The 23,324-nt window shown below is 38.6% G+C and overlaps 1 protein-coding gene across 11 annotated transcripts in view; it reads left to right on the top strand.

Moving 5' to 3' along the window:
* The window catches only part of ZNF521 (zinc finger protein 521), a 233,609-nt gene that overhangs the window by 3,523 nt on the left and 206,762 nt on the right, over nucleotides 1-23,324 (top strand). For 3 of the 11 annotated variants that reach the window (XM_074576860.1, XM_074576863.1, XM_074576866.1), the window contains 3 exons: nucleotides 14,612-14,674; nucleotides 15,719-15,778; nucleotides 21,366-21,545. In XM_074576860.1, coding sequence (XP_074432961.1) covers nucleotides 14,612-14,674; nucleotides 15,719-15,778; nucleotides 21,366-21,545 — 303 coding nt within the window. The remainder of the gene's footprint in view (nucleotides 1-14,611; nucleotides 14,675-15,718; nucleotides 15,779-21,365; nucleotides 21,546-23,324) is intronic. The other 8 variants (XM_074576862.1, XM_074576867.1, XM_074576868.1 and 5 more) reach the window with 4 other exon arrangements.

The raw sequence follows: 23,324 nt of genomic DNA, 5'->3' as shown, positions 1-23,324 counted from the left end.
CTTTAATTCTTTTTTTTTTTTTTTTCTAAACTCTCCAGATATTTTAAAAGGGAATAAAGGGTGCCTTGAATTTACTCCTTTACCTGCTGCTGCCGTCTGTATCTAGTTTACCGAAGTTTGTGCGGTTCAGTAGTGCTTTTGTTTGGCATCTTGTGAAGAACAAACGAGCCGCTCTTCCCTTACCTTTTAAAAATGATACCACAATGAAAGTTCTGTTGCTTGGGCGCGCACTTATATTCCGAGCTTCCCAGGGAGGATTTATTTACGTGTGCATAAGAGTTTTAGAGCCAGTAGGAGAGCAACCAATTAGACATATTTGCAAAAAGATGCTGGGAAACTTTAACTGAAGGGTAGTCTTAGACCTCCAAGTATGTAAGTGCAAAGGAATAAACGTTCAGAATCAATTGGCAAATAGAGGAAATTGTTCTCCTGTTAGGCATTGGACGTGTTTTACTTGTGGCTATTTGTGAGATGCGCTACAGAGACGAGGTTTGTTTCAAATATCTTCCTGTAAACATCACACTTAATTTAAAACAAAAGATACAGCTTCCATTTTATGTGGAGGTATGGGCTTTGCCTTCCTTATGTACCAGTAGCCTGAGAGTCCCTAAAATGAGAAAACAGCAACATTGTACGATTCAGATAGAGCAGCTTGGATTTGCTGGCAATAAACTACTGACTTAAGAAAACCGCTTAATGTTCAGCATAGAGATGATAGAGATTTCTTTGCAATGTCTTATTTACTATTTTTCAACAAAAACCAGGCAGTAAATCAATCATCATCTGTAATTATTGCTGCAGTAATTACCTTTGGGGAGTAGGTTATCATTCTTGGTGGCCTTTGTTCAAATATCTTTTTCATTTTCCCTGTCTTATTTTTCTTGAATCATGTCAATTTCTGAGTGGATTAATAGTATTCTAGAAGCAGTCCAATTGTAAGATTTCTGAAAGGGCTAATAATGTTATTCGCCTGAGAAGTTGAAAGATGCTTGCATAGACATAGCATTTAAATTAATTGATAAGAGTCTGCCCATCAATTATTACATCTTCGTTTTTAGTGAACAGACAAAAGCTGTAAGTAATGTTGCAAGGAGAATTTCAACTATACCTCCAATGCAGCGTTTATTTAAATTCCTTATTTCTTAAGTATTACTGATTTAGTCAGTACAAAATATAGTTCTGCAGTTTAAAAATAAAGTGTTTTAAATAGCTTCTCTGAAAAACTATTCTTTGAATGTATGTAAATGAGTTGTTTAAACTCATGAGTGCTGTTTTACATCTAAATAAAATATGGAGTTACACATTACATTTCCAATTTGTCGTGTACTTAGCAACCCTTTCTGGGGGGAAGATATAAGAGATATTTTTGATATGTCTGTCACTTTTGATAACTTAATTTGAAACTTATATCTTAGGGGAATACTGATACAAGGCAGGTAAATACATTAAAACAAAATGACAATTGAGTTTTTTATATTGAATGCATGAAACTAGCGTTTATCTGAAATGGTGGGTGTTAAGAACTTGCTAATGACTAAATTTCTACTATTTCTTGAAAATACACTTTTTTGAATTGCCCTGGTTTCTGTTTACATTCCTTTTCTATTTCTTTTTCTCTCTTTTTTTTTTTTTCTCTTTCCTGTTTTGGTTTCTTGCCAACTTTGGTCTGACTGTCCCCCAGCTCTTGGCGAGGATTGCATCTCAGGTTTGGACCTAGGAAAGGAAAAAGGCATGGCTAACATTAGATGATCCCCTTACAATTTAAGAATAATAAAAGCATCTTTCCAAGGAAAAGTAAGATTGTAATTATTTTCTGTGAAAAGCACCGTCTCTTACAAACATACTACAGGGTTGTGGGGAAAAAAACCACACTCTTGAAAGGACAGTAAATTAACTTTCTGAAAAACTGTAATTTGAATATCTTATTTTACTTTGGGAAGGAGGAATTGAAGTTCAGCTGCCCGGTTCTTTTAGGCAGAGGAAGGATCAGTTGCATCAAACTCATCAGTCCTGACCTATATTTCATTCTACTGATTAATTTATCCCATTTCCTTGTCTGGTTTCTGAAAAAAAAAAAAAGAAAAAAAAATCTATTAGGTATCATTGACCTGATCAAAATCACCTAATGCATTTGGTGGGGAAAGGGAGGCTAGCTGGAGAAAAGCAGGTGGGGAAAGATAAGTCAGAGATACGATATCCGTGGATAAGCCCCAAAAGAGCCACTATACAAATGAAGGGTATTGGGGAAGGGCAATTGGTAGGCCTCCTTAAACTCCTCACACCTAAGGGCAATGCCATTCCCTAAGTAAAACCATGCTGGAGACCCCCTGAGAGGAGAAAGCAAGGGAAGGGGGGAGAGCAGCTCGCTTGTATCTTGTTTAACTTGGCCATTTGAATGGTAAACCTTTTTTTGTGACTTGGCATGCTTTGTAGATATCACACTTAGGTTACTGACTGCCTCCCCCCTCCCTCCCCTTTCTGGTTTATGGGGTTTTAGTTTTGGGAGGGCTTGAGGTTTTTCTTTTGCCCATACTACCGGCTTTTGATGAGAAACTTTGTTTAGAAGCAAAGTTACAAAAATACAGTCACTTGCAAAGAAAACCAGGTATTCTTTATACAAGCCTGAATGAAAATGTCGTCCTACAAAATGTTAAACCCAGGTTTATCTGAGCTCTTATAGTCAGGTAATATTCACTATGCTAAAGTCACCCGTGAAAAATCACTGAAATTGTAGGTGTCAGATAAGCCATCGCAAGGAAACTGGAACAGCCCCACACATTTAATAGAAGTGCTGAGCTCTGAAAGTGATTTCTTTTTGGAAAAAAAATAATTAGTTTTTAATTCAAAGTAATTTTTTACTCATTGTAATTTTATATCCCACATTTGACTGCAGAAATACAATTACTGAATGTTAGTTCCTAGAAAGATGAGAAGGAGAAATTTATCGGCTGTATTTTACGTATTTATGTTCTGCTTAAAGAAGGCTTGTATCTTGAAATATTTTGGCAAACCCAGAGCGTCAAGCTCCCTCTTTGAGGAAACCTAGGTACTCTTTCCATCCTGACCGAATTTACAACTGCGACTCAATTAATGCAGAGTGTTGGCGGACTGAGTAAATGTACCTGTGTTTTAATGTGACTTGTTTTCTCATCATAAATTTGAAGCGAAAGGATGTTTCTCACACAGAGGTGCAGGTGGCATAGTGCCAAAGAAAGTGAAACAGAAGTGGATTAAAACGAAAGTTTTACTTAATAGCAGCAATAGTTCAGAATGAATTTGACATTCGGATCCCCTTCAAACAGTAGCCTTTCCATTTCTGTGTATCCGTCAACTATTTGAATGCTTATTCTCAGCCCCAACCCTCCCCGGCTTCTAAATTGCATGGACTAGACTCGAAAGTCATTAGATTGTCTGCTGATTAGACTATAATCAATCCAGCATAAACAAAACCAGCAATTAGTATTGGCATGATTTCTGTGAACTTGACTTAAAGTTTCAGTATCACTGGTCCAAAGAACTTTTTCTGAACGGGCTGTTTGCAGGAACTGTGTTATTTTGGCATCATCATTTTGTAGGGATGGACAAAAAATTCATAAGATTCCATTTGGCCTGAAAAGCAAAAACATCTGTTTGATGCATGAGTGGATTGCTGGATTCTATTTGGCCATCCAAAAAAGGGCAAAAATTAAGATATTGAACATAAAAGAGTACATGAAAAAACAAATTACAAAGAGGATTTAAGATTAGCATCTTTTTATAATGCTTTTTATAGTGTTCTCTTTTTGGCTTGCCAAAGGCTGCCCCAGCTCCTTTATATATTAAAAAAATCCGTAACAACAAAAACATCCCTAACCTTTTGTAATATTCATTGACTTTGGCAATGCATAGTGGTATTGATGGTCTTGATTAGCTGTACGATTACAGCAATGCTACCCGGTCGTTTCTGGGGCCAGCATGGGTTATATTGACCATCACCATCTACTTCGTAGGAGCAGGTACTATTAGGAGTGAACATCTAAACAGCTGCATCTGAACAGCTGCTGGTTGTACTGCCACTTTCCATAAAGGTGAAATCTTGTGACAAAGATAATATTTAAGAGGCTTAGAAATGCTGCGTGGTTGGCTTGGTTTGATTTTGTTTTCCCGAGTTGCTGTTAACAAGGGAAGCTGTCAGTATGGAGGCACTTATCTAACGTGTAGGATAACGTTATCCGCCATAATCTAAGATGTCTTGAAAGGCTTTATCTCGCTCTGTAATTCACTCAAGTCTAATATACAACTGGTTTAATAGCTCTCGTTTCTTTGTTCCGAAACATGATTCAGTATTTTGAAAGTCGTGCAAAATTTTGAAATCTTCCTTTTGAATAATTGTACATGAGGAATGGATCTAGAAGAACTGTTAACATTTTATGTAGACCATACGGATTCAGCGATTTTTCTGTGTAAAACACTGAAAATAAGATACCTTGATTTGTTTTTTTAGATTGATTAAAATATAGTAGAGATGCTGATGCAGAATCACAGATTAACAGAATCACAGAGTACCTTAAGACAGACCTCTAAGCATCTTTTCCCAGCTGTGTTTTATGCCTTCCATTGGTTCCTGTAGGCCTACCTGAGCTCAAAATCAGTCCTGGCTGGGGGTAGGGAAAATGCGCTATTTCACTTAAATCAGAACTGTGGCATATATATGTATGTGTATATATTTTTCCCTGAAGGGACAACATACAGATCTATGAAGAATTGAGCCTGTTTTATTTGGTGCTGTGAAAATGTGCATGTCTGTTTAGAAATACATTTTGCAGTCTGTTACTACAAAGCATTAAAGTTTTTCAGTTGCTCTCTTTGCAAAAGTCAGATAGCACAAGAGAAGCTTTTAAATACTTTTAAATCATAATGCATTGACATAGGATTCTGACAAAAGATGAATGTGCAAAAACCAAAAGAGGTGGTGAGATTTGTTTTTAACTTTAATTTTAGACAACTTGAGTTCTATTTCACCTCAAGTATGAGTAATTATGCTAGTTTAGCAATTATTAGAGATGAAAGAAATTCTGTTAGATAGGAGTCTCCTAAACTTCAGTAGCTTTAGTTTTAGCCAGGATAATGATCAAGGAGTAGTTAGCCATATGCCTAGGGACTACGCTGTAGCAGAAAAGATAGGGCTGATCTTGGGGGTATCCTTATTACAACATGCTATAATTAACATTTTCATTCATCCCTCCTACTTTCCAAAAAAATCTGCATTATGTTCTTCTGTGCACACGGTAAGACTGCACAAAATTGCCCTCTTCCAAGGGATTTTTGAACCAGGACCGTTGTCCTCCGTATTTACAATATTAGTAACCCTCATGACCCTTTTTTCCCCTCAATTCACATTCCTTTAGTTTCAAACACTTTTTTTCCCCCCCTCTATAGTGCATAATTATTGAGAAAAAGATGCAGAGGATTTTTTTCCCCCTCATTTTTCAGGATTTAGTCTAGGTTATCCATGTTCTTCTGGTGTGTGCACATTTGAGCGTTTTGGATTTTCCTTTAGCTATAGTGATGCTGTGCATGCTGTACCACAACTTTTCTTTGTACAGTTGATTCCGTATAATGTGTAGTCAGAAGGGTTGTAGGATTGTTACTTAGCAATTCTGCACAGTTAATGCCCAATGAAATTTTAGATTTTGGGGGGTTGTGTTTTCATTGTGGTTCTTCTTTCCTTCTTTTTTATCATGGAAGCAAGGCATAAGGTGTTTGGGTTTTTTTAAGTGATTCGTCTGATACTTTCACTTTTATATACAGGTGCAATTAGGTGTGATTTTTCTTTTTAAGGTTAGGATTTTTAGTCCTTCAAGATTTCTTAAAAGTCATTTGTATATCTGTTGGTATAGTGACACCCCCCCCCCCTTCTTTTTTGATGTGATAGGGACTTACTATGGTTCTTTAAAAATAAAGTACCAGTAACTAGTTAGCCTTCTTACAAATTTGAAACAGTACCAGTCATTAGTTAAACAGCTTCTTGGCTGAAGCAGAACAATTTTTGCCCTGAGGACAAATGGATGGGACGTTTATAGTGAGGGTATCGGTGTTTTCTGTCCTTCCCAATCCACGTTTTTGGAGAGCTTATTCTCTCATGCAAGGCAATAACCTGGAACGGGAATTTTGTCCTTACCAAACAGGACGTGCAAAATCTCGCTCCTAATTTCTTATACAGACACTAAGCGTTACATATGAGTGTGGAAAAGCTAGAGCACTTTTAAGTCTAAATGTTCTGGCTAACTGCACAATAGATGACTTTTGTATACAGTCCCTGAAACTTGTTGTGCCTTACTATTATTAGGTTGTGTTTTGCTGGGAAAATCCATTTCAAACAATGAATTCTGTGATAATTGATTTTTAGTTTTATTTTTTTGTTGTTCACTTCTTTTGGTAACCTATCAAGTTCAAATGCCATTATCGACTCATTAATTTCTTGAGAGGAATTTTAAAAACAAAAATAAAATACCTGCTGTGTTGCTGGGCTGGATGATGTGATGTAGTGAGGCAGTGTCCTTGGGAAGACTAGGCAATGCTTTGATCAACAAAACTTTCTCTGGCACTGAATTATGATGGCTGGGTTTTTTTTCCAGACAGAGTCAAGTGAATTTCTAACTTTGACAGTGGCAGTAGGAAGGAGAAGGGGGTGGGGAAGTTAATTATTTTCCACCTCTAAAGAATACAATTGCGAGGAAGGAACTTTCTGATTCACTGGTTCCAGGACAACAGGATGTCAAGATCCATGCCTGATGTAACATTTTCACTCTGAAGATGGGAGGAGGAAATGGGTTGCTATTGGTCTGGGTGTACAAGCTCTGGGAAGGGACGGCGTTACGTGACTTACAAAGAGCTAGAGCATAGGAAAAGATTTGGTTTGCGGGTTCTGGTGAATCTGCCAGAAAGCTCTAAGGCTAGGTCAAAAAAAGAAAGGACTTGCACGCTGCAGTGCATAGTTTACAGGTGTCTGGCTGCCTAGTGCAACAGTCATCTTGCACCAGGCATTTGGATTCTTTATATAATCCACAGGTATGTTAAGGGCTTATGAACGTTGTTGAGTAAAAACTACCTTAAGGAGACAGTATGAAAAACTTGGAAAGAATAGTGTGTCTTGGCTCCTCGCCTGTTCTAGATGTGGGTGTCAGTGCAATAAAGTATCTCTTAGCGGTCACTTATCTGATCCAGCTTTTTTGGAGATAGCGGACAGGTTGTTCCTTTCCTCCCAAATCAGAAGGAATTTGGTTGTGCTGCCGCTCTTCCTCTCCACTTTACTGAAGAGGGAAAGTTATTTGCTCTGCTAGGATGTGAGAGGCGGGGGTTCTGTTCTGTACCTTGTCTAAGGGTGTTTGAATCTGTATCTCACAGGGAGTACATCAGTCATTACACAGCAGCAGATTGTGCTGTGAGTGTGAGTTGCTGTTTTATTTTTGTCAATGACGTTTCCCTTTTCAAAAGTGTAATTAAGTATTTGTTAGACCAGAGGGTGAGAAAGAGTGTTCATACTCAAGAGTCATGGCTCTAATGGCTTGAGTGCCAATGGAGAAAGAGGAGACCTGGGTCCTGGTCGCCAAGTACCTGCTGCAATATTATTTCTGATGCATTGTTTCAGTGAAACTAGAACTGCCGTCCATGTATTCCACTTCCCATGTGGGTGCCCTAATGACAACAATAAGGTTAAGGTATCATGCTAATTCTCCTTCTTTCTAGTTCAGTGAACACTGTAGATGAGGTATGGCAGCTTCAACAGCAATGAGTGAGTGCACCTCAAGTCTGAGGGTAAGTGCTCTTTCTTAGGAAGCTCATGATGTGAGTACAAATCCTTCTGATAGAGAATAAAGTGGAGCTGGTGCCACCCACATCCTGGGTGAGTAATCTAACCAGTGGGTGTGGGCAAGAGGGGGAAAGGAAGAGATAATTCAACCCACGTTTTCTGCCAGTGTCTTGTAGCAACCAGGAACAGGTATGTAAACTCTGAAGAACCAGCCCATAAGACTGCGTCCATAGCCAGGGCACGCAGGAGAAGATTTAATCTTAATATTTAATCTTATTTAATCTTTAATCTTAATCACTAGCCAGCTGTGGTGGGGGCTTTGGTTTGATTTCAGCACTGAGCTACACAGCACCGAGAAAGCCTGGATGATAAAACCATGGGTGCTGCCTGACCTGAGTGGCTTTTGGCGATTTAGATGCAGTGTCCCCTCACTACTTTTTGGGCTTCTAAGGTCCTTTGTGGATATAGACCAGAGTGCTGTTCTACACAATACAGAGTCATCTGGAACAGAGCAGAGGGTTTGAGGGATCAAAAAGAAACATATAAAACCCTGGTACACAATAGATGGAGACGTCTGGTAAATCAGGATAATCTCAATTGAAAGGAGGTGGGTTTTCTTACTTGGATAAATATATGTCTTCAGGCAATAGAGCCAAAGCATGCAGCTGTGTTTTGTTTTGGTGTTGGAATGGTGTCAGACAACCCAAACTCCTCATTTTAGGCACAGAAATAAATGACTTAACTTTCAAAGGCAATGATCATCTACAGTAACCTTTACTGTGGGTCCTCAGTTGCCCTTCCTTACATCACCTGTCTTCAAACTCGTGTAATGTTGGTTACTTTGAGGTTCTGTGATCCATGCGTCAGTTTGATTCAAATTGCTCTCTCTTGCTGAGTTCAGGCTTTTGTAGACAGTGTTTAATGAATTTCCTGTTTTCTAAGCACAGTTGAAAATACAGGTCTGTAGGGGTACCAGAAATTCTTAGAAATTTCTTACTCTGAGAGGGTAAGAAAGTTTAGGTGATACATAACTTGAGTATACTGAGAGGAATCACTCTGAAAGCATTCATGTTAAGTACTGGCTTTGGTAGTTAGGCTTAAAATTTATCTCAGCCTCCTAACTTCTGTCATTTCTCAAAATGGACTGGATGCCCACAGTCACATTGTCAGGAATGGAGGTGGAGTACTCAGTTTGAGACAGGCAGGACAGCTGAAATTCCTGACCCTGGTGCAAAGAGTTGACTCCCAGAGAGATCGCCTCTTGCTTTGCTAATTCTCACCATGGTCCTCAGTTTGACTCGGAGATCCATTATAAGCTGTTACATTGCATGATACAGAGTCTTAGGGATGTCTGGAATTTACCTGACGTTTATAAAAAGCTTTAAAATTCTTTGGAGAAAAGTACTTTTAAAAAAATATATCATACCATTATTAGTTTACTTTAAAAAATATGAGTATATGTAGATGTGGCTTAAGCTTGTTAAAAGACGAATTATTGGGGAGGCAAAGTTAGCATTCTGGGCAGGATTAATTACACTACTACCTCAGCTATCCAGAAAAAGATACCCCCCACCCTCAGTTTTGGAGTTTCTGTAAAATTCTCCCTCTGCTGCAGCAAATAGCATCTTCTGCCTTTTCTGCACACAATGTTATGTAAAACTGGACGTCTTTAGGCTGTCACATTTGGATACTGTCATCCTTGAGATCAAGGATTGGAAGAATATCCAAAGGATTCCTTAAGCATAATTTCTTTCCAGTTAAGTATATTTATTACTTTTATGTTTATGTGCTGCCTAGGAAAATACTTTATTTTAGCATAAGAATAATATTTTCCAACCACTGCAGTCTAATTGGGAACTCCTAATTCAGTCTTTCTACATTAGAACATTAGAGGGGAAAAAAAACACAAGCTCAGTGCTGAGATAGACTAAAGAGAGGAGTAAAAAATATGAACGCTATGAGGGGCTTTGTCTTCTGGAAAAAGCAAATGCAACAAGAAAGATGCTTTATGGAATCTTCTAAGGAAAATATTCATTTCCAAGTATCTAGAGAATGCTGTTGCAATGCTGGGGAGGGCAGAAGTAGGAAAAGGGATATGTCACAGCACAAAGGGAAAAAATCAGAAATATAAATATTCATGCATATTATTAATTGGATTTTTGTACAGTTGTGGCTACACACAGAACTAATTTTCAGTAGAATTCTGGAATGTAGATATTTGAAATGACAGTATGTCAGTGTGTTTCTTTTTCTGACTCTTCTCACAATAAAGTCATTGGGTGCATGTACATTTGTGAGTCAAAATGGTAATCGGGTTTCTGGCTAGTAGCTGACAGACGTGTATTGATACAAGGTGAAGCCGTTCAGAAAACAATACTTTCTTAGTAGTTCTGAACTTCTATGAATGCCAGTTATCTTAAAGGACATTATGAAGCAGGCTGAAATGGTTGTTGACTTCAAGGAGTCACCCACGGAATTGCTGCTTACATGTGGCGTAGCCAGATGAGAAATCCTGTGCTCGCATGTCTTGGCCAGAAGAGTTTAAAAGGTGAGTCTTAGAGCCACAGTGGTACCCAGGGAGAGAAGAAAGCAGAGGAAGCTGTAGCCCTAGCAGATGATGCATTGACATGTGATCCTGCATTTAATACTACTCTGTAACTTCTTTAATTTCGGTTTTGTATCCTGACTGAACCCTTATGGAGGTGTATTTCCACAGCATATTATTGCAAAGTGCAAAACATCTTCAAAATCCATTGACTTTAATAGAGTTAGAGGATACTCAGCACCTCCTGTAACTGGCTCTTAAAGTTGCCTTCTGCTGTGTGATTAATCTATCTAATCATACTTAATATCTACCTGTAGATGGTGGCAGTACGAATGTCCTCTTTTTTTTTATGTGGCCACGAGGAGGAGGGAAAAGAAAAGTAGAGAGATAGTTCCAGAAATTACAGTCATTTGTAGGTACTGAAATAATGGCACACACGTTTTATTTCTGTTCTGTCTGGGTAACTCAGTAAATTGTGTATTGATTATGCTAATACAGCTAGTGTCTCTATTACTTGTCTGCAGAAATTATTCAAACATGTAGATTGAAGATGCACTTGGCAAAGTTACCATCCTAAGAAAAAGGCTTTTGTGCAAAGATGGCTTTAAATTGAATTATTAATCATATGCTAATGGAAATTTATAGATTAAGTATTGAATTATAGGAAATGCAAAGTGCAAGTTAAAAATATATATTCTAAACTTCCTATCCCGACAGTCTTAGTTGCTATATTAGGTTTATTTTCACATCTCTCAAGGAATGTGTCTTAGGAAAGGATAAATCAATAGCAATCTATTTTTATAGTTTATTTTGGGATATGTGGCTTCTCCTGCTTTGTTTAACAAGCTGAAAAGAGGCTCAGGCATTTGGGCAGGTTTTTTTTTTCTTTTTTAAAATTTATTAACCCACCTAGACTAGAAGAAAATAGACTTTTTTTAGTTATCTTTTGCTTTTATTTTATTATGGTTTGTAATAGCTGAGAAGACATAAATCTTAGCCAGAGTTCTCCAAAAGGCTTCCCTTTCAGTGAAAATGTCCTTTTTCACATTTCTAATTTTATCCATTTCTTTTCCATACAAGGTTTTTCCCAGGCATCAACCAAAAATGACTTGTGCTCTTCCTTAGGCTGCTAAATCTACAGATTAACTCTTCAGTGAAGGGGAATCTTGGTTACTCAGTAGAATATGAATGAGATTTTGCAACCTAGAAAATCTGTGTATTTTTTTGTACTAACTTTATAAAATAATCCCCCCTCCTTTATAGGCCAACCACATGTCCCATGAAGAGACTCTAAGCAAAGGGGTGAAATCCTCATTCATCAGCAGGTGTTGCTGTAGAGCAGTCCGGAGATTAATTCTGTTTTTAGGACCTCGATATCAAAATTCCCACGGGGTTTTCTCATTGGCTGGCTTTAATGGTACTACTTGATTTGTTGTTGTGTTTGAGGAATAGTTGGTCTTAATGTTGACATTCAGCAGCCTTTGCATGAGGGGTGCTCTGAACTGAAACCAGGGTTTGCCTTGGTTTCAGTTCAGCTATACCAAAGTTGAAATCTCCTAACCTTTCACATAGATACAGCTTCAGTTTAGAGGTATGTTTTTGTTTGTTTGTTTTGTTGGTTTTTTTCAGTAAAATTTTAAAAACTGGTATCTGTCCAAACCACAAGCTTTTATTACGGGAGGCAGAATTGGCATGCTGGAATTCTGTTTTCCCTTACTGAGATTTTTTATTTTATTTTATTTTTTTTAAATTGCTCTCAAGAAGTGTGGTGCCACAATGGTTGTGGTGATCTGGTCTTTTTCTGGTATTTTATTACTTGGGATTCCTGTTTGTTTTGTTTTTCAAAAGTTGCACTGAGAAAATATGTAGTAGGGACTTGGTGGTCTGTTGTTTTAAGGAACAGATAAGTCAACTGAGAAATGTTTCTACACCTAACAAAATAGGTGACCTGTGCTCATAAACACATGATTGTAGGGACAAGGAATGTTGTTGCTCTTGTGACAACATTGTTTCATATGTATCTGGAAGTGCTGTTCAGCAGTAACATCACTTATTCATAGTCTGGATTCAGAAGCTATCATCCTGGTTTCCTGAGGCCCCTCCTTTTACTAGTATTCTGCGATTTTGTTATCTAGAATTTATCTTATGTTATGCTAAGATGTGGTATATGCTGTAATGAAGATGACATCCCTACGTGCAATTATATAGTCTTAGAGTATCGGTAATTTTGACGTTTGAATTAATATATCCTACTGTTTTATCTGCATATCATCCTTGTGGCTTTTTTTAGTTATATTTCACGCTAGTGTAGAGAAATGGTTTTAGTTAGCAAAATTTAAAGCATCTCATTATCCCGGTTCTGTTTAAAGTTGCCTTGCTCTCCTGAAAGAAAACGGTATAGTTAATGTTTAAGGGAAGTTAACGTTGGCTGCATGTCACACTGCCTTTCATAGTCAGGTGAGCTTAACGTTGGTCTGAGAGCTGAAGTAGCACTGAAGTTTTCAGAATCTGGTTGTGGAAAGACATGAAGTGCTACCTGGGAGCTTATCTGATGCTACCAGCTGTAGCTTTCTTGATGCAACAAATACTCATGCTAGCTGGAGGAATGATCTAACTTAATGCAAAGGAAAACGAGATGCTATTTTGTAGTTGATTTGTGCTAATGCTAAGATTTCCCTAATTCTGTGCGTTTTGTGGGGTAGTTGTCTTATTCCTTTTACCATATTTCCCCCTAAATGCAGTTTTACTTTTCCTGACAAATACGTCAGCCTAGTTGAATATTATTAGCAAGTCTTTGTGCCGTGGCCTGTTGTGACCTACTTGGTTCTGTTATGACTGAGAATCCTTGAAGGGCTTGAACAACAGTTTAGAAAGATGCTAACCACAAAGTTACTTTCTCTGACGCTTGTTTCCTTCTTTTTTTTTTTTTTGTGTGTGTGTGTGTGTAATAAAGACATGGTGGTTTGCTTTCAACAAAGCAAACCTCAGCTCTCGCAGAATTTTCAGATCCCTAAATAGCAGGGAAATTTTAAAGGTTTGATTTCACAAGGCATATGCTGGCGTGTTTTTACATTAAAAAATGACATACGTGAAAACAAGTTGTTTGTTTTTTTTTTTTTTCTATTTGGAGACCTACAAAGGTTTGGTGTGCCTCTTGGTCAGCAGTGCGAAGCTGAGCACGTTTTGGTGTGCAGTCACTTCTCACTAGCAGCGAGAGATTGTGGCACTGCAGCTGGTGTCACTAAACATTCCGTACAGAACAGCGGAAAAGATGAACTCTTGCATTTTGGTTGGCGGAGATCCACTTCAAACAAGCAGATCTTGTTTACTTCTTAGCAGGTAGCTGCTTTAGTTTTCCCACTTCAGAATCCATTCTTGAAAAGTTCAGGTTTGGGTACCTCAATTCCATCTTGACCATTTAAAAATGGTAGAGATTTTTAGTTGCCTTTCTGGACCGAGTTGAGACTTGTGGTTGAGAATTTCATTGGTAGATAATAGATACATATACAACATCTAATAAGGCTGATCAGTAGGTATTGGTGACCAAGATGAGTTTCCTCTTGAGGGATGGAAAAGTGGACTCATCTTTCAGTTTTAGAGCTTGTTCTTGAGGTAGTTTTTTGGAAATAGATCAACAGCTGGTGGTGGGCATAAACAGGGTCAGGTTTCTGCTGACCTCTGCTGCTGCAGAGGTTTCACTGGGGGCTTTGAGGGGGTCATGAAAGGCATTGTCTCTCTCTTTTTTTTTTTTTTTTAACTGTATACTAGCTGTATTCATTATTTTTCTTGCTGCATTAATGAGTCTTACCGATCCGTGCTGCCCTAGCAAAAAATCTTTCTGTTTAGCTTAGTTTGCATTTGACCACGTGTTCCCTGAAGCTCAGCTTTTCATGATCTTTTCCCGTTGCTTTCTTTGTCTGACCAGTTTCCTTTAGCTGTGAGGACTGCTGGGGTGACTGCTTCAACATAACAAAGAAAATCATATAGTGTTATCACAGCTGAAGTACTGGTAACTTCATTGCTGCAGAATACAAGTTCAACCAAAACAGTCAGCTCATAAAATCATATTTTGTGAAATAGTTGACTTACTCCAGGGCTGGGGAAACTTCATCAGATCTCTGTTGATGAGAAGAGTGTGCTTACTAGCCACGGCTCTGGGACAGAGATAGGGATTGTCCCAGAGATTGTACTTGACTCTTTCTAATATATGCACTGTTTTGCAAGTTTCTGGTGTCCTAAGAGTGTCCTTATGAAAACTGGTGTTTTTTTTCTAGAAACTCAGATTCTAGAAACAACCAGTTGTATGAAGCCTTGGGGTTGGCGGAGGAGGAAAAGAGGTACCTGTGCAGTGTGTATATGTATCTCTTCTTTTGAATATATGTCTAGATTTATATGTGACCCTAAGTGTTGCACTCTCTTGTCCCAAGAACCAGGACAAAAAACCCCAAATCTTTGGATTTTAATGCAGTTGCATGATTATTTTTGAGGTCTGAATTCTTGGGAGTGGAAATGCTGTAAAAGTGCAGTCTTTCCCCTTTCAGCTTTTTCCCCTGTGGACGGAGATTGAATTCTTTTCTCTCCGCTGTTCTCTGACTCAAAGAACTCGGTCTTTGGGAGAATAAAAAGGAGATGGTTCTGCCTTTTAGCTCTTCCCTTACTTTTACTTTGGGAGAGTCAATCTTACTTAGGCATCATATCAGAGCATATGAGAACAGCTTTCTCTAATTTTTCAAAGTAGCAGCAGAATGGCTCTTGTTAGGTTCACTCTCGCCCAACAAGTTTTGAATAGTGAATCTGACAAGAATTGTATTGTTTTTAGTTCTACTGCTCTGGAAAGCTGTGAGCCAAGGGAAAGATGCTGGCATGGTGTATACAGTAAAACAGCATGGGGTTAGTTCTCCTTTGCAAGGCTGTCTGCACTGCTGAGATGTTTGCTACTGACTATAGGATTATTATTATTTTTTTAAAGCTTATGTATGAATTAGCACACACACACCTCTCCCGTCTGCCAGGAGAAGGCTTTTTCTTATCTGTGTGGAGCGAGTAGAATCCTAAAGCTCAGAATTATTCTTTCATTTAGTTCCATAATCAAATACAGTGTATTGATGACAAATATCCCAGAGGAAAATTGATTTGTTTTTTAAGCCATGAAACTGATTTGGTCACTCTGTTCTCAGATTTGTAGCTTCCATACAGCAACATATTCTGTTTTGGTCTGGTCTACGCTTTCGCACTTTGCAGTGCAGCTTTTCTTGCCCATGTTGTACAAGCATTACTGGCCTTCAGAACTGAAGCTGGTGTAAAGATGCTTGAAACACTTCAGCTACCTACCTAACATCTTTTTTTGTTTTGTTTTTGTTTTGTTTACCTTTTTCTGACAGTAGAAGAAAATGAAACAGAGGACCAGCAGGCAGGTGTGGGACACACAGCCGCACAGACTGGTAATGCTGAATTCCTTCATTAGTGCTTGCTTACCGTTTGACAACAGTGTGAGGGATTTTTGTATCGGGGTGTTTTTGCACAGCCTGCACTCTTCCTTCTGCATTTCAGCTTAGAATGCATTCTTGGGACTTGCAACGGAAAATAACATTCCTCTTCCCTCACTTCTCAGTTCCTGAGAATTAGAAATTCTGCCTTTTGTAGGTCAGCCAACTGAAAGTGAGATACTTCTAAAGTGCCGCATGCTTTTATTTTCTTTTTCTTTTTTTTTTTGTTAACAATAATCCTTATGTCCCCCACGGAAAACCCCACCCAATGCCATTTCAGATGAATATTCATTCCACTTAAACTATTTTTATATTTATAAAATATGGGGATAAGGGTAATTTCTTTTAGGATTGTTTGTATAATTTCTTACCAGTTAGGGATTAATTTAAGGCTCCTTAATTTTAAGTCAGTGAGATTGGGTAGACAAAGCTGTTGTTTGAGTCAGGATCACAGGAATATGTATTGTTAATAATCATGAAGAAATAATTGTTAGTTTCTAATAACAACAAGGGCTCTTTTATTCTCTAATAAGGTTCTGAGAATGCAAAAAATACTTCACTTCTGTCTTTGGTACTGATTCCAGAGAATTTTATCTGAAGAGCAGGACTGACTCATCTGAATAGTCTCATTCATTCAGCTGAGGTCACCTTTTGGAGTAAGGGCTGACTCCTTAAGGATATTCCTAGAAGGCTTTCTGAATACGTGTAGGTAATTTGTTTGAGAACAGTTGGAGTTGTTCCTCTTCTGAAGGTGAAGAATGCACTTAAATTTTCTTCAGCTAGAACACTTTATATTTCTCTTGTGTGTGTGTCCTGTGGGTTTGTGTTTGGTGCGTTTTATAGGTTCTAGTGGCTCTGCACGTAAACTATATTGTTTGAAAAGAGGAAATAAAAGTGAGAGCATTCTCTGCTTTTTTAATGGGAAGTTCCTCAAACTCTTCTGAATGTACTTTTGTCTCCATTTAGCTATCTGCAAACTTGTACTGCTGTAAACATGAAGTTGAAAAATAGAGGACTGCAAAACTGGAGATCAGTATGACAAGGAATGGTTGCTTTTCTGCATTTTTTCTTAAAATAATTCTCAATGGTTAAGTTGTCTTACTAGTTATTTATTTCCTATCATGTCCTGTGTTGTTCTCTGTTTGTTTCTAGGCAAGATTTAACATTGTGTTTTTCTCTATAGCAAGAACGCAGTGTCGATATTAAAAACAAAAAACCTTCTGATAGAGCAAGCAGTACAGAAGGCCCACACTGTGTACACACTGCCAGAAGTTTTTATAGTAATACTTTGTATCTAAGCTCTGGCTCTAACCATTAAATGTGCTTTTTATAGAGTACCAAGTTATAAATGTAGTGCAGCTACGGCATATTAATCTTACTGCAGAGATTTAATGAGGCAGTTGTTTTGCGATGGACACTATTGGGAGCAGAGAGCGACAGAGTTTTACTTTACCACTGAGCTGAAGAAATATTCCTTGCCTGGTAATAATTATAACCACATGATCTAAGTTTTCCTTTCTTTTGCCAGCACTTTTCCATGCAGAAGTAGCTTGGAAGGAGGTCTACTGCAAGGCAGTGAAATGGGTTGGAAAGGAGGCTGTTTTCTTGGTAGTTTGATGTTTTAGTTGTGATTAGCTATGGATCCTTGTAGCATAGGCAGAAATATGTAAGATGAGTTTCAAGAATACAGATAGTCTTTGCCAGTCCACTGAGATGGCTTTTAGATATTCATTACTTTTCCTTGACTTTTATATGGGTTATAAAAAGTAAATGTGGTGAAACCTCATTTTTACATGGGCAGAATAGAATTTCTGCTGGTTGGCCTTAAACCGCTCCCATACTTGAAATTAATTGAAGTCCATGGCTTTATTGCCTCCAACACTTTTAAGCCAATGCAATTTTTCATTTTCCCCAAAGTTGCAGTTTTATTAGACCAAGCTACAGCAATAACATCCCTTATGAGGAGGAGGAAGAAGGGAAGGGGAGAACCACCTGCCAGGGAACATAGTAATGAGAAAATCATGCTTCTTTTAATTTCCATTTATAAATAACGTTAACATAATCAGTAACAGAAGACAACTGTTCTTTCTCTTCTTTTTTTTTTTTTTAAGTGTCTTAATAAGCTGAGTTTATTTCTGTTCCAAAAAAAGTAACCCTCCTTTCCATACTAGATAATTTTCAATGATATCTGCAGATGGAGCTGATGTGTGTATTGTTGCCAATGTGTATCGAAAAATTTCAGTTGATGTATGGCAGCCTCTGAAATAGGGCAGGGAAGCCTCTGGAAATGACAGTGGCATTTGCAGATGTTGGGAAAGGTAATCTTGCTATGAAGACAGTCTTTGTTGAGGGAATTGTGGCTGTGACTGTTGCAGATATTAAGGAGAAAGAAATGTGGGAGCTGGATGACATTTGCCCTGAAGTCTGTATGCGAGCATGAGCTTTGAACAGGAGGTTAAGGAGAAAATATAGATGAATGCATATTGCATATATAAAATACATTTTGTTCTCGTCTTTCAAAAGAGCAGCTCAAATGAGGCAGCTTATCCTGAGTTTAAGTAACTACGTAAGGCTAGACCAGCCCTTGATGGAAGATATTCATTGTTATAACAGAAAAGCTATCTATTCACAAAGCATCCAAATGATATTTTCTCTCTTTAAATATCTGTTTATTTTGGTGGTGACATCTCTTCACGGAAGTGGATGACAGTGGAAATACATTCATTGAGAGGGGCTGAGACTGCCAGAACTCATTTCACAAAGCTGTCGTAGGCTAAACTCGAACCTAGGTCCCAGAGGGTCCCACTTAAGTGTTGACCTAAAAACAAATGTGCCAGTTGGCTAGAGCATGTATTCTAAAGTTGCAGCAGAAGGGAATAAGCTTGACTGACTTCTGTCCCTGTAGAGTTTATATCTGCAAATGCAGAAGGAGAAGCAAAACATTTATTAGTCTTAAAATGATTCTAATTTTAATAACCAGTCTCTAAGTAGGAAGCTTTAAATTGAGCGATTTTTTTAGGCTTTTGTGCACTAAGGGGTGTATGTGTGCCTACGTGTGTGCGTATTGCTGAATTCCTGTAAAGTGCAAGTGTTTCTGAATAATAAGTCCTGAGAATTCCCTCCCCTCCCTTTTCTTTCCTTCAGCATTGCACTTAAAGCAGAGTCAGACACTACCCTTATTTTAAAACAAACAGGTCTGTAAACTTTATGTGCAGCATTTAAATACTCATGTTAAAATTCAAACCCAGTGCCCACATTTCCCTGAGTGCTGTCAGTTTTATGAGATGAAACTGGGAGCTTGAGCTGAACAACTAATAGTATGCGATGTGCACATGCTGCCTTCCAACAAGTGTTTAATGATGTTGGGGTCAGTTTGCAACCGTTAAGACAATTACTTCTTTTTCTGAACTGCTTATAACCTGGTGATCTCCTAACTGCTTTTATTAATCTTGCAAAATATCTTGGAAAATGAAGTGGCAATGGAAGTTACGAGATTCAGAGCTTTCAACAATGGCTAAAATGCCGTAAAGTCCTTTTATTTCTTTAGCATCCCTTTTTGGTGGGTAAATTTGCAGACTACTCCTCTATTTGGAAGTGGCTGCCCAAGTGGAAATTTTCACTCTCGTAAGAACCTTGTGGTTGTGATTTGTCATATAAGGATTGCATTCAGTGTATAGGCAGGGCTTTTGCACAGCAGATATATTTTTGCCTTCAGAATGTGTTTTTTATTTTAAAAATTAATCTGTTTTCCCTCTGTAATAGAGTTCCCTTAAAAATAAATTCTGCCCTTTACCCCTGTCAAAGAAATTCCTTGGTTTTGATCACGAGCTACATAGCATGAGGAAGGCTTCCTGACATGGGTCATTTCCAGTTTCTGCTTGTGGGTCCGCCTGCGTTTGAACAGCTGAGGGGCAGGGTGCAGCAGCGTGGACCAAAGGATGTAGAAGGATGATGAGAGCCCCGACCTTCGTTGTGGGCAGCAAGAACGCCTGCACTTTGTGCACAGTGACAAATACAGGGATGGCCATGCCCACATCACTGTAGAGTGCTGAGAGAGGATTTGAGAGTGGTTTAAAGTGGAATCACCCTCCTTCTCCTCCTCACCCCTTTCCCATTCTAACATGAATTTAGTGTTAGCATGTTTTAGTTTCTCTCCTTTCAAGTAGTTGTGCAAGATCCTAATCAATTGCAACGCTAAATGAAGTGGGTTCACAGATACCACCTCTGTGTTGCTGTGGTCAAGAAGCCCACTCCTGGTTAGTCACCCGCTTGGCTAAAGAGCATAACATCTTAAAATGCACTTGCACAATCTCCTGTTATTGTATGAGTTTGTCCTTGTTTTCTAAAATGACTTATTTCAGTCTCAGCTCTCTCAAATATCTAAAAGGAAAGATGAAGTGGCCAAAGCAGAAAAGGGAAAAGTGGTGAAACACTTGCATTCCTTTTGCTGGAATGTACACAACCATTTTTCTTCTGCGTTTCACTTGTTGTACTGTGGTTCCCAAGGAAAAACAAAGTTAAGTGCCAGCTTGCTTTATTAGGGAAGACAGATTGTTTTATTTCTGTCGTTTGAAGGAAGCTTTTAGTAAAGTGGGCAAAAAGTCAGGAATCGTTAAAGCTACTCTGCTTCTCCTCAGAGGAGGAAAAGTTCGAGACTTTGCATTATCTCACTCTGCGCTGGTCATCTGCAGAACCGAGGTGGTGCAATGAGCTGTGTGGCTTCTCTGCGCACAGGGGATGGTGGTGAGACCTCACATTTCTTCCACTTTGGAAGCTTCAGCTGGGCTCAGGACTGTTGCTCTGAGGCTAGAGCTGTCCCGCTATCCCCAAAATGCTCGTTAACGTGTCAAACAGACAAAGCTCTCCTTGTACGCTATTTAGGTTTTACAATAGTTAGGTTCTAGTTTTCCATGATCTGGCAAATACAGAAACTTTAGTGGGTTTGTCTTAAGTCATACACAAGTTCAAAGCATTTGCAGCATTTTGACCCAGGGTATAATCTTTCCAGGGCTGTGTCTTTGTCAGACAGTGCGGTGATGGAGTATTGGAGTGGATTGTAAAATCAAGATTAATTTCATGTTTATGTAAATCGAATTTGTTAGTCTCTTAATTCTGGTAATTTCCTGTGAAACGCTGTAGTTAACAGTGAAAAGAAGTTCCTGCAAGCTCATTGATTTGATTTTTTTTTTTCATTGAAAACTAATTGCATAGGTGGTTTGTCCTTTCTTACAATGATCAAAGCAGCTTCAATAGCTGTGATAAAATTGACAAACCTAACGTTGAAGCATGGAAGAATTGCTTGAGTGAGAAATGGAGCTGCATTTGTGGGAGTAGAAGGGAAATTCTCCTTTCATCGAGATTAGAAAAAAAATTAAGGAAAAAGCCTCCTTTGCTTATTTAGCAATAAAATCTACGGTGTGCTGCAGGCTCATGCCAAATATGTTTCTTCTCATCGTTACCACAAGAACCTATCTTTATTTTTTTTTCTTTTTAAAGATTCTCTTCTTAGATGCCTGACATCACGGTCTTGATTTTCTTTCAGACCCTAACTGTAAACTAGAAGACAAGGCAGAAGATGGAGAAGTGCTAGACTGTAAGAAAAGGCTGGATGAAGGGGAGGAGTTAGAAGAAGAAGCTGTGCACAGCTGTGAAAGCTGCCTCCAGGTGTTTGAGTCACTGAGTGATATCACAGAACACAAGATTAATCAATGTCAACTGACAGGTAAACAATACTTATCACTTTGTGGCTTCGTGCACTGTTCTATTTCTAATTCCCATCCTCTGCTTCTGATCTCCCTCCCCCTTTCTCAGTTATTTTACTCCTGCACTTGAATGCTTGGGTGAGACCTTTATAAACAGATTTTGGGACAGCATTATGCTGTAAATACAACACTATAAATTTCCTTCATAGTGAAGGATATATGGATAATTACTGCATTGTCACTGTATTTAAAGCGTTCATTAGCTGTCTGTGCCTGGCTGCTGCGCGTATTTTCTGGATTCATACTGTACAGCTGTACTTTGCTTATACATGTGTTTTCCTAAGTAATTTGTGAACGCAGAAGGTATTTGTAAGTGGGGTTTAAGTGCAGCCACATAACGAATGAATTTTCACAATGGCATGTTGCAGATCTGGTCTGGATGTTGCGTTAGTCTAATCTGTTAACTACAAATGGCGGTACAGTAATCAGTAACTGAAAGTTGAGAGGAATGAAGCAAATTGGTAAAGGGGAAAATAAAATCTCAACTTTATTCAAGTGCTGACTGTGTGCTGATCAGATCAGACACTACCGAGCAGAGCTGGGTGAATGGACTTGTAGCCAACCCAGGTTCCTCTTTGAAATGATTGTAGACAGCCCCCTCACCTAGGAAACCACATGAAATCTGCTGAAGTAGTTTTGCCCTTTAGTTTTAGTAGGTCTTTTGATGTTGTGCATTGTAGGTCCAAATAGACTCAGTATCAACAAAGGCGTTTTTATTTTTTATTAGATATTACTTTAGTTTTGGCCTCTACAGTGTAAAATGTATTTATTGTGCAGTGCAGTTATGTTAAGAACCTGTCTTTATTACGACTTTGTAAACAAGGAAAGCCATCCTTCCCATTTGGGAATGCTTTTAGAAGGTGTTCGTGTGCTCATGTTTGGAGAGCTTTCTGAGTTATTTTTGGTTCCAGTACATCCATAGGCGAAGTCCTGGCAGGATGATATAAAAGTCAAGTAGCAGTACTGCTCTTGAGGACAAAGCGTGAAAAGAAGGTGAGCAGAAGAGAAGTAAGTGGGCAGGAGCACAAAGAAAGTTGAGGAAGTAATGTAAATTTGTCAAATGGTTTTAATCCCAGCTTCGAATTACAGAGATAAAAATCTGCTGCAGCAAGAAACATTTACTTTTATTAGTATATCACTTTGCCTTTTCTTGCCTGGAAAATGTTTTTGTAACTTCAGATAGAGTCACTTCTGCTGTTCCCTAATCACTTCTACAAACTTTGAGAATCTGTCTGTATTGCTTGTGGTTTCTGGCAGTATGGCTATTCTCTCTTGACTTCAAAAAACTTAATGTTTTTCTTTTCTTTTCTTCATACCTCTCTTCTTTCTTTTGCTGTTTCTGTGTTGAAAAATTAGTGGCTTTTGCTTGCCTCTTCCTTCCCTCTCCCAGAAAGCCCCGATCATCTGGATCTCCCCTTTACTGCCTCAGGTCCCATTTATTCATCCCTGTTTTTCACCTTGATCTGATATGGCAGTTTCTCCTTTCTGGTGTAGCTAGTTGCTGCCCCCGCTTCCCACTTCTACCAAGTGGTTTCTCTGCTTCGGAGCTGCAAGCAGAATGCACTGAACAGTGCTTGCACAGTTGGGTTGAGAAACTGAAGAAAAGCAGGTTGGGGGGAGCAGTAAGTAGGAAGATGCTCAGAGCACTACTCCTGAACACAGCAGTTCTTGCTGAGAGTTGTGTTGCTAAATGAGAGTGAAAACAAGTATGCTGGATTAATCAATTTGGAGTGCATGTG

Source organism: Larus michahellis, chromosome 2 (genome assembly GCF_964199755.1).
Source record: "Larus michahellis chromosome 2, bLarMic1.1, whole genome shotgun sequence".
NCBI classification, from domain to species: domain Eukaryota; kingdom Metazoa; phylum Chordata; class Aves; order Charadriiformes; family Laridae; genus Larus; species Larus michahellis.
This window is presented reverse-complemented; position numbering and strand designations above follow the sequence as displayed.